Genomic DNA, 11,543 nt, shown 5'->3' with positions numbered 1-11,543 from the left:
TTTGCAGTGTCTCCAGTCCTTCCTGGAGGGTCACTCCTAGAAGGTGTGGCTGGGGGACACCTACTCGGCGTCGCAACCATTGTCTTGTGGGGTTCCTCAGGGGTCAGTACCATCCCCCATGCTGTTTAACATCTGTACATGAGGCTGTTGGGAGAGATCATTCAGAGTTTTGGAGTACAGTGTCATCTTCCTTCCCACCTGTTACTAAGGGGGCTGTTCAAATCCTGTACCGGTGCTTGGCAACTGTGTCGGACTGGATGAGGGCGAACAAATTGAAATTGAATCCAGACAAGACAGAGGTCCTCCTGGTCAGTTTCAAATCCAAACAGGGCATAGGGTTACAGTCTGTGTTGGATGGGATCACACTCCAGGTTTGCAGCTTGAGGGTTCTGGATTCATTGCTGAGCCTGGAACCCCAGGCTTCGGCATTGGCCAGGGGACCTTTCACACAATTAAAACTTGTGCACCAGTTGTGCCCGTACCTTGGGAAGTCTGACTTGGCCATGGTTGCCCACTCTTCCGTACAGATTACTGCAACACACTCTATGTGGGGTTGCCTTTGAAGACTGTTTGGAAGCTTCAATTGGTCAAACAGGTGGCAGCCAGGTTGATCACTGAAGTGGTGTAAAGGGAGCACACAACTCTCCTGTTGCACCAGATCCACTGGCTGCCAGTCTGCTACCAAGCACAATTCAAAGTGCTGGCTTTAGCCTATAAAGCCCTAATCAGTTCTGGCCAACTCACCTGTTTGAACATATTTTCCCTTATGAACCATCTCAAAGATTAAGATATTCTGGGGAAGCCCTGCTTTCAGTCCAGCCTGCTTCGCAAGTGCAACTGGTGGGGATGAGAGACAGGGCCTTCTCAATGGTGACCCCTTGGCGGTGGACCTACCTCCCTAACAATATAAGATCAGCCCCCTCCCTCCTGGCCTTCAGACAAAAAGTAAAAACCTGGATCTGAGATCAAGCTTTTGGATAATAGCACAGCTCAGTAATAGATGTGTGATTCCCACCACTCAGTAGATTTGACTTGTTCTTTATGTCAATATCATAACAGAATGTATTAAAATTCACTGATGACTACAAAGTCATTAAAGTAAAAAAAGACAAAACACTAAATATACACTTTGGTTAGCTGGACGCTGCTGTGGTTTCCTGACTTGTATTTCTTAGAGTAGTTAAGATCAGCATTCCCTATGTGTGTCGCCAGGAAGGTGAGAGGTCCAGAGATGGGCTTATAACTGTGTGCGAAAGGTAAGGTCATTGCAGGCAAGTTTCTGAGCACAGATGTTGTCCAGTTGTTCACTTTGGGCCACAGTGAAGTGCGCTTTCCAATCTCCAACAATTCCTGAAAGAAAGCAGTCTAGTTCAGAAAAACCACAATGGTCTAAGAACAAGTTTTACATCATATGTAGCTCGGCTTGAGTGTTTGACTGCCTTCATTGCTGTGAGATTGTTAGCAGTGATCAGTAAGGTACCACACTGATTTCTTCAGCCATGTCTCACTAAGTATTTTTCTGAAGAGTCCCAGATTTTTATTGGAACACAGCTTGAAAAAAATATTGTTCTAGACCATTTTGCTACTGGAATGATTCCAACCCCTACTGGCAGGGATAGTTTGATTTTTTGGAAATGCTCTTTCAGCTTTAGCTCATAAAATATAAAATGGAATTTAAAGCCTTTTGAAATGCAGGGCCCTTAGGGCTATCCCTTATATAGACACATGGATTTTCTTTAAAAATCAAAAGGATTAAATGATAACTAAAGAGTTACAAATGAATCACTATGACATTCAGAGACTTACAGGCTCTAAAATTAGTACAGGTTGAATGTGTCCTACCCAAAAAGCTTGATATCACAAGTATTTTGGATTTCAATGTTTTTAAGATTTTGAAATATTTGCATTTGCATATACACCCATAATCTTGGAGATGGAACACAAGTCTAAACATCAATGTTCCATATACATCCTATAGGCTGAAGGTATGAAGGTGATGTTTGTTTATACCCAGCTTGTTCTCTCTACAACAGAGACTCAAAGGGGCTTACAATAAAACCAATGTAATACAATTTAAACACTACAAATATGCAAACATTAAAATAGAATTAAATATGAATGGTAATAAAAACAATTAAAATCCTTAAAACTGATTTAAAATGTATTCATAGCTCAAGGTAATTTTACAACATTTTTAACTATGTTATGCATGAAACAAAGTTGGTGTACACTAATCCATTGAAAAGTCAAGGTGTCACTATCTCAGCTGCCCTTGTGGATAATTTCAAACTATTTGAGTAAGTGTAGATGCAGCCTAGCCTACTTCATTGGGTTATTACGAGGGTAAAACGGGAGGAAGGAGATGGAGACTTCAGACTCCTAAATCTACCTTTTCTCATGAAGGGGGACACAGTTAGGTCAAACAGAGAGGGCAAGGTGCTGTAATTAACCAATGGGTTTGTTTTCATGTTCTCAAATTGTGTGTGCTGCACAATCCGGTTGAGAACTGATGCAGAGAGATCTATTCCCAGGAATTGAGCTATTTTCTGGATTTCACGGGCTGGGTCCTAGAGAAAGAGAGAGGGTTAAAGTAAAAACTGTTTATTCATGAATTTTAACTGGTTAACCATATCCCCATGCTACGTCTGTTAGAAGCAAAAATCAAACAAGCCCCCCCAGAACTGCAAGTACAATCTCAAGCAAACTTTGACAATTTATTCATACTGTCATCACTTGCAGCAATAGCCGATATAGTGGAAGCCACCAATTTGGCCCACCCATAACTGGCAGGCAAAGCCTAAGGCATGGGGAGATTTGAAGGCCCTTATGAAGGAGACCAGACTTGGTAGGGGTGGTTGACAGGGGCAGAGATGCAGGCTATTTAGGGCTGCTCCACCCCCCTGCTGTGCTCTTTGCTTCAGCATGAGGTAAGAGGCAGGTTCCTAATGGGGAATTGGGCCTCTCCCTCCTTGCTCTCTCCCCTCCCTGTTTCCAGGTAGTAGGATTCCCATTGCTATGCCTTTGCCCTAGGGAGACACCCTACAATTTGGGCAGTTTCTGCCCTTGGCATTTATTGGCAGGGATTTTCCAGCAGAATATAAGGAGTGAACTGGAGGTTTGGGTGGCTGCACTAAACAGAGTTTCCCTCCTGGGCTGCCTCAAGGAAGGCACATCCTGTAACAGAAGAGATTTTCCCTCCCTCCCCCCCCCCTTTGAATAAACTATTAGTAAGTTGTTGCCTGGGAGAGTCACACATTTTCCTCAAGCCTCAAGCCATGATTGCTAGGCCACACGAGAAGGTTGCAGACAATTCCTTGCTTTAAAATAACACTTAATGAACTGTTGTCGGGAGGAAGTAACACTCTCTCAGCCCCAGGAAGGCACAGGCAATTCCACTCATTAACTGTGCCATCACATACTGAGGCCTACATTTTATTACATGTCTCATGTCAGGAGTTAAGCTTTGGCCTCATGTTAGGCTTTAAGCTCTTGCAATTACATTGTGGGGGGGGGGTCTCTCTTTTGTTTTAGGCCTCATGTTAGGCTTTAAATCTTGCCATTATACTGGGGCTTTAGGCCTCATGTTCAGGTTTATAGCCTTTGCCAATATATTAGGAAGCCTTCATTTGGAGGTCTCCATTTTGTTCAGACCTCATGTTGGGCTTCACACCTTTGGGCAGTTGTTGCCTCAGGCTGGGACCATTCTGGAGGGGGCCATGTGGTCTTCTCCTGTATCTAAGAGGCCTTCCAGATTCTCCAACCACTCCACTAAGTTGTGACAAGATAGAACAATTGACATTATTCCACAAGATGTAGAGAGAGAGAGGAAGAGGGAGGGAGGGATGAAGCTCAAAGCCAATGGCCTTGTCTGAGCCCTAGCACATGGCTATATTTCCAGAAGGCAGACCAGAATGGAAACAGCCGGGTCACATCTAGAAGGAGACCTACCAGTCAATGAGCGGGCATCATGGAGCTGCCACTTGATTGACTGACCAGAGCACCAATTAAATCTCTTTCTGGGCTGCAGGAAACCTGGAAGAAGCCAGCCATGGGGCAGCCATGCATAATGATCATATTTTGCCTCTGATCTAACACACCACCTTGGCAGCCTAAGTAAATTGGATATCATATTTATGATGTAAGAGATGAACACCGCTATGACTTTGGAAAAATTATGTTATCATAACTATCAGTCCCAAAGTTCCTTGAAAATAGGCCAGAAGGAAGGACATCTAGTAGGAGAACTACCATAGCAGAATAATTGGGGACATAGATCTCGGGAACATGGAACCCAATCTTGTTGGTAAGAGGGACAGGCCTATAATATAGGTTAGTAAACATATATGAGCCACTTACCTCTTTAATGTCTTCATAAAACAGATATAGAATCGGATGACGGTCCTTAGCCTTCCACCAGCCTTGAACGTGATCAAACCAAGAGCCCCAACAAACTGCAGAAGGAACATAAGAAACAGCAACATTCAACTCACACTTTACCCTATTCTATTGTATATATTGTAATTGTCCAGAGTTGGAAGGAAATTCCTTCAGGACACCCACAGCTTCCTTTTTCTTCCTGTGAATGTACCGGTGCTTCTCCAGAACTTGGAAAAGTTGTTGGTTTACACCACAACACCTAGGATGCCTAAGTGGCATGGCCACCATTCTATTGGTATACACTAACCCCCTCAAAATACCAAAGGGGGTTCTAGTTTTTATCACTTTAATAATTGCAAATTATCTCCTTCCTCTGACTTGTTTGTCACAACAGATGGTGTAATAATATATGTGATATTCAGTAAATAGAAACCATATGGGCAGGGGGATGTATTAAAACGGAGAGAAAGCTCCCTTTCTCACCTATATGTTACAATACAGCAGTGATTTCCAGCCTGTGGTCCGTGGGCCACCAGTGGTCCCCAAGAACTAAAATATGGTCTGCAGCCTCACAGTTACTACACGGTTGTAACAAGAGCAACTGGTCTCATGAAAACCTCTTATAGTGCCGAGGCAACGGGGATGTAGGGAGGGGAGAAGCTGACTATCCATGAAAGGCATGACAACAAGCCTCCTGACTGCTGCTTCTCTTCCTCTTCCCTTCCCCTGAGCGGAGCTGTTCCATGTGGCACCTGGAAGTGGGGTTGCCTTGGTGTCTTTGTTTTTAGGCCTATTCCTGGGGCTATTTGGGGTGCTGATTCATAAAATTTCCTTGGATAGACCACATCATTTCTAGATTATTAAATATGGTTTTCTGTGGGCGAGCTTATGGCATCTACTGGATGGCATATATTCTGTATCAGAAACTAGATCTGATGTGATCTATCCAATGCAATTTTCTGAATCAGCACCCCAAATAACCAAGCCGAATGTAAAATTGACCAAGAACTGATTTATAACCCTTTTGGTACTAATATTGGAGAGTGATCCTTGGTCAAAGTTATCTCTGGTCAAAAAAAGTTTGTGAACTACTACAATAGAGAATACCATCCTCTTGTTTTAAAAAAATGGAGATTTCAGTGAGGGTTTATTCCTTTAATTATTTCCATCACAATGTCCATCTTCCTTCACTCACCCTTCCCTGCAATGAAATTCTCCATAAACTCATCCCAGCTGCCACTGTCCGGAATTATACTGGTCATATTGTGGAAGTGGAAATAGGAAACCATGTTGTCTTTGGCATTCCTGGCCACATAAATAATCTGAAAACAGAAAAAAGATAAGAGAACCCAAATGTCTGAACTCTCTCTCTCCACCATCCTTCTTTCACACTGGGAAATTATTCTATTCTGGAATTTGTAGTTTGTCAAGGCACTATAACCGTTTGGCAAAGCACTCTAAGGCTCATCATCATCATCATCATCATCATCATCATCATGCTTATTTATACCCTGCTTTTATTCTCTGCAAGGAGACTCAAAGTGGCTTACATTAAAATGATTAAAAATGAGGTTGAAATCCATAGAAAACATGTTCAAAACTAAAACCACAGCACCCCCGGACTTGTAAAAACTTTCTTATGATAAGAAACTGAAAGAGGTCAGATACTAGAACCTTGGCTCATAACAAACCGATCTCACACAAACCCCGTCCCATTTTTCTCACCTTGCACTTCTGATCCCAAAAGGAAGGTGGTAGGTGCTGAACTGTGAAATGGGTTCTGAGTGTGCGTGGAGAGGGCATTGCGTTTATTTTTTCAATGCCTGTGACACCAGAAGAAAACATTAAGCTTGTTGGCAGGAAATGCACACATCTACATATTATCACAGTAAAAGAGTAATTCCTCCTCACTTGTAGGGATGGAAACTCGAAAGCTGCACCCTACGAAGGGACTGCGTTGATAGATCGGAGCCCGAGCACATTTCTCTGGGTCTCCTCCATGTTGGATCATATCCACAATTTCCTGCATCCAAGTAGTCCCTGGTATGGGAAGGTATTGGGAAAAGAAATATGAAGAGCATAGAATTCATCCAGTAGGTTTTTAACCATACCCCATTCTGTTTCCAACTTACCTCTCCACCCCTTTCAGTCCTTACACTCTTATCTTCCATACTCACCAACCCACCCCCTTCCACTCTTTTTACCAATGACAACATTTACCTGCTTTGGGGTAAGTGCAAATAAGAAGATCATCAGGCCGAGCTTTAAAGTTCTGTATCTCCTCCCAATACATCCCAGTTTCCTTGGGGTAAAGGATTCCTTCAACATCCATCAGCAGTGAGTCCTTGGTTGAGCTGGGGTCCAAACTTTCCATCCTTGGTTTGCAATCCATCATCTAGCAAGGCAGGAAAAAGTATTAATAAGAACGTATTGCCATACCTCTTATCCCAAAGTTGCTCTCATGTCCCATTCCTCTGGTACTTCCTTTTGGCACTGAAGGTAAAGAACATGTCCACCTACCAGCTTTTTACCTACCACTCTGACAGTCTGGTGGCTTTTCTTTATCTGGCTAGTTTTCTGTCAGTCTTACTCTCTTATACATACCCACATTCCCCAAAGCTTGTTCATGAGAGAGGAGGGGCTGTGATCTTTTGATAATAGTTTCAAGTTTTTCCCCAATGAGGTAGAGCAGATGTAGAGCAAAATATGCATGCCAGTGATAAGACAGCCTACTAAATTTTTGGGAGTGGGGATCCCTTTTCTATTAACCATTTATTGTATACGTTCTTGTTACAGAGCCTAGAAAGTTACTTATTTGGGATAGGCTAAAGCTTATTCCAAGGAAGCAGCCTTATAATAACTCTTAGGAGATGGCTTCAGTGTGTCATTATATTCATTTTTATAACATAGTGATTAAGACATATCTTATTCACAGCTGGAACAGTGATACTTGTCATCAAGACCTGAGGCAGAATTTTCCTTTAGATTCACAATACGTCAATTGTGATAATGTGTAAAGATAAACATGTATGTCTGTGGTGTGACTTTTGGGGGACCCTTCATCCCATTATCCCTGGGGTCCCCAAACTATGGCCCGCGGGCCACATGCGGCCCATCAAAGCCATTTATTCGGCCCCCACGGCAGCAGCTTCCTTCTTCTCCGCTGAGGAAGGCTTGTGCGGCTCGAAAGAGAAGGAGGGAAAGGCGCCTTTCCCTCCTCCCTTGGTCCACATACACCTTTCCCACCGCTGCTGCCACTGAGGAAGGCGTGTGCAGCACGAAAGAGGATCAAAAGTGTGTGCCTTTCCCTCCTCACTCATTCTGCGCGCACCTTTCATGCCGCTGTCACTGAAGAAGTCCTCCAACAGTCTGGGGACAGTGAACTGGCCCCCTGTTGAAAAGGTTTAGGACCCCTGCATAAACCCTTTAAAGAAGTAGAACCTAGAGAGTTTCTTTTAAGGACAATGATATAACATGCTGAAACCAGTCACAACTGAACAGAGGTGAAATTATCCTTATGGAGTGGCTTCAGCATGCTACTGCTGTATATTCAACTGCCTAAACTGTAATTTCATTATGCTGCTGAATTCTGTCCTCTCAAATGTACAAGCAATCCTGGAAGAAAATTGTGGCAACTTATTGTTGTCTCACCATGTGCTGTCTCACCTGGGGGGTTGCAAGGGGGGTCACCAAAGACCAGTATTTTCTGTTGGCCATGGAAGTTCTGTGTGGGAAGATTAGCCCAATTCTATCGTTGGTGGGGTTCAAGGGGCTCTGATTGTAGGTGAACTATAAGTCCCAGCAACCACAACTCCCAAACGTCAAATTTGGGCATATTGAGAATTTGTGCCAAGTTTGGTCCAGATCCATCATTGTTTGAGTCGGCAGTGCTCTCTAGATGTAGGTGAACTACAACTCCAAACCTCAAGGTCAATGCCCACCAAACCTTCCAGTATTTTTGTTGGTCATAGGAGTTCTGTGTGCCAAGTTTGGCTCAGTTCCATCGTTGGTGGAGTTCAGAATGCTCTTGATTGTAGGTGAACTACAAATCCCAGCAACTACAGCTCCCAAATGACAAAATCATTCCCCTCCCCGAACCCCACCAGTATTCAAATTTGGGCGTATTGGTTATTTGTGCCAAATTTGGTCCAGTGAATTGAAATACATCCTGCATATCAGATATTTACATTACAATTAATAACAGTAGCAAAATTACAGTTATGAAGTAGCAACAAAAATAATTATATGGTTAAGGGTCACCACAACTTGAGGAACAATACTCTAAGGGGTTGCGGCATTAGGTTGAGTACAACTGGTGTAAGGTATAATAATAAATGATAATGATAATATGCATATGTGTGTATGTGTGTACATATAGGCTAAATGGTTAGTTTCTTTGATTTGAGTCTGTTGGATAATTTTGTTAAGTATTGCACTTTTTCTTATCTCTGCTCTTTGTTTTGCTTCATATTTGTTTTGTTTTTAACATTACTGATAAAGCTAATATTTGTAGGTTTTACCTTCATGGATTTGATTATTTGTAGATTTGATTAATTTGCTCTTTCTAGGGCTGGATCTAAACTGCCATATAATGCAATTTGGAACTGCGTTATATGGTCAGTGTAGTCCAATGCAGTCCAATTATAATTATAATTATTTTATTTATTTATACCCCACTTTAATTTCTCCCAAAGGAGACAATTATAGTGTAGTATTTATTTATTTATTGTGTCAGAAGCAAATTGAGGGTACGGTTATAATGTATTTTTTAAAAGCACAAAGTTAAAAATTGACATTATACTGGATTGTCTTTTACCAGAAGCTGGCCACTTGGAGTGCCTCTGGTGTCACTGCGAGAAGGTCCTCTATTATGCGTGTGGCAGGGCTCAGGTTGCATTGTAGTAAGTAGTCTGTGGTCTGCTCTTCTCTGCACTCACATGTCGTGGACTCTGCTTTGAAGCCCCATTTCCTAAGATTGGCTCTGCATCTCATGGTGCCACAGCGCAGTCTGTTCAACACTTTCCAAGTTGCCCAGTCTTCTGTGTGCCCAGGAGGGAGTTTCTCATCTGGTATCAGACATGGATTGAGGTTCCGGGTTTTAGCCTGCCACTTTTGGACTCTCACGTGCTGAGGTGTTCCTGAGAGTATCTCTTTAGACTTTAGAAAGCTGTTTCTTCATTTAAGGCATTGGCATGCTGGCTGGTATCTAAACAGAGGATGGGCCAGAGATATCAATGCCTTGGTACTTTCATTATTGGCTGCTACTGCTACTGCTATTGGTGCAGTATAATTTAAACTATGTTATGCGGATCTATAGCCTAGGAATCTCTCAACCTTCCAGGGCAGTTTTGTGGTTAACTTCTGCTACAGGTTGACCGTGCAGCTACCTTGGAGGACTTAGAAATTAACAGAGATATTCTATCTTTTTTATTGGCAGTTCTTCACGGTTGTAGGGGCTCTGCATCCCTTCCCGCCATGGAATAATCTGTCTCTACATAATTTGTGTAAAATTTACAAAAGTTAGTCTAATTCTAAGTCCAGGACACCTTTCTGCTTGGTTATTGTTAATGAAATTTTTGGTTTGAGATTTTGAAGAAATACAGATTGAAGGTATTGTTACCTATCAAGAAAATTCAAGGACATCTTTTAAGATGGTGACAGTCTTTCTCACATGATTGTTGTTAATCTTGGGCATAGGTGTGTAAATTGCTGCATGCCTAACAGATATATACAACATTTCTAATCTCAAAAGTTAAACAACAGCCATAGTGGGGGTTGGGAGAAAGAGAAAGATTGTGCTTCAGATCCTGCTAATAAAAGCACAAATATGTAGAACTTGGGTGATGCAACAAAGCAAGCTTTGGAAAGAAACCAGGCAGAGTTTTTAAGTTGAATGACTGCAAGCTTAATTCCGGCAACAAAAACAATTCCCTTGTCCCTTGCTTTCAAGATAACAATTATTTCAACAGTGTCCACTGATAGGTAAACTTTGATAGTTGTATATGTATGTATGGAAGACTTCAAGATGCCAGTCGACTTATGGGCACCCCATGAATTACATAGGGGTTTCTTCATCAAATAATATTCAAGGACGGTTTTGGGAATTCCTTCCTCTGGTATGGGTATCGGTCTCAGAGGTATTGCTTTGCAGTGTCTCCAGTCCTTCCTGGAGGGTCACTCCTAGAAGGTGTGGCTGGGGGACACCTACTCGGCGTCGCAACCATTGTCTTGTGGGGTTCCTCAGGGGTCAGTACCATCCCCCATGCTGTTTAACATCTGTACATGAGGCTGTTGGGAGAGATCATTCAGAGTTTTGGAGTACAGTGTCATCTTCCTTCCCACCTGTTACTAAGGGGGCTGTTCAAATCCTGTACCGGTGCTTGGCAACTGTGTCGGACTGGATGAGGGCGAACAAATTGAAATTGAATCCAGACAAGACAGAGGTCCTCCTGGTCAGTTTCAAATCCAAACAGGGCATAGGGTTACAGTCTGTGTTGGATGGGATCACACTCCAGGTTTGCAGCTTGAGGGTTCTGGATTCATTGCTGAGCCTGGAACCCCAGGCTTCGGCATTGGCCAGGGGACCTTTCACACAATTAAAACTTGTGCACCAGTTGTGCCCGTACCTTGGAAAGTCTGACTTGGCCATGGTTGCCCACTCTTCCGTACAGATTACTGCAACACACTCTATGTGGGGTTGCCTTTGAAGACTGTTTGGAAGCTTCAATTGGTCAAACAGGTGGCAGCCAGGTTGATCACTGAAGTGGTGTAAAGGGAGCACACAACTCTCCTGTTGCACCAGATCCACTGGCTGCCAGTCTGCTACCAAGCACAATTCAAAGTGCTGGCTTTAGCCTATAAAGCCCTAATCAGTTCTGGCCAACTCACCTGTTTGAACATATTTTCCCTTATGAACCATCTCAAAGATTAAGATATTCTGGGGAAGCCCTGCTTTCAGTCCAGCCTGCTTCGCAAGTGCAACTGGTGGGGATGAGAGACAGGGCCTTCTCAATGGTGACCCCTTGGCGGTGGACCTACCTCCCTAACAATATAAGATCAGCCCCCTCCCTCCTGGCCTTCAGACAAAAAGTAAAAACCTGGATCTGAGATCAAGCTTTTGGATAATAGCACAGCTCAGTAATAGATGTGTGATTCCCACCACTCAG

The 11,543-nt window shown here is 43.0% G+C and overlaps 1 protein-coding gene across 2 annotated transcripts; it reads right to left on the bottom strand.

The window, feature by feature from the left end:
• Positions 1–1,022: 1,022 nt before the first annotated feature.
• LOC134292327 (sulfotransferase 1C2-like) lies at positions 1,023–7,504 on the bottom strand. Of its 2 annotated transcripts, XM_062957172.1 has the most exons (8): positions 6,898–7,504; positions 6,598–6,772; positions 6,289–6,417; positions 6,103–6,200; positions 5,573–5,699; positions 4,357–4,451; positions 2,390–2,567; positions 1,023–1,350 (listed from the first exon to the last, which is right to left on the bottom strand). In XM_062957172.1, the coding sequence occupies exons 2-8, from the start codon at positions 6,770–6,772 to the stop codon at positions 1,238–1,240; spliced, it is 915 nt and encodes a 304-aa protein (XP_062813242.1). In that variant the 5' UTR covers positions 6,898–7,504; the 3' UTR covers positions 1,023–1,237. The 2 variants fall into 2 exon arrangements, with proteins under 2 accessions (XP_062813242.1, XP_062813241.1); XM_062957171.1 differs by having other exon boundaries at positions 6,598–7,504.
• Between the last annotated feature and the right edge of the window lie 4,039 nt (positions 7,505–11,543).

Source organism: Anolis carolinensis, chromosome 6, assembly GCF_035594765.1.
Source record: "Anolis carolinensis isolate JA03-04 chromosome 6, rAnoCar3.1.pri, whole genome shotgun sequence".
Lineage (NCBI taxonomy): Eukaryota > Metazoa > Chordata > Lepidosauria > Squamata > Dactyloidae > Anolis > Anolis carolinensis.
The sequence above is the reverse complement of the archived record's forward strand: the minus strand, read 5'-3'. Positions and strand labels throughout refer to the sequence as shown.

Excerpts from the sequence above, each read along its gene's own strand:
- LOC134292327 (XM_062957171.1), bottom strand. The coding sequence starts at position 6,772 with ATGATGGATTGCAAACCAAGGATGGAAAGTTTGGACCCCAGCTCAACC. Across the intron at positions 6,201-6,288 it reads TCGAGTTTCCATCCCTACAA|GCATTGAAAAAATAAACGCA; the intron begins GTGAGGAGGAAT and ends CTGGTGTCACAG. Across the intron at positions 1,351-2,389 it reads GTCCCCCTTCATGAGAAAAG|GAATTGTTGGAGATTGGAAA; the intron begins GTAGATTTAGGA and ends GCTTTCTTTCAG.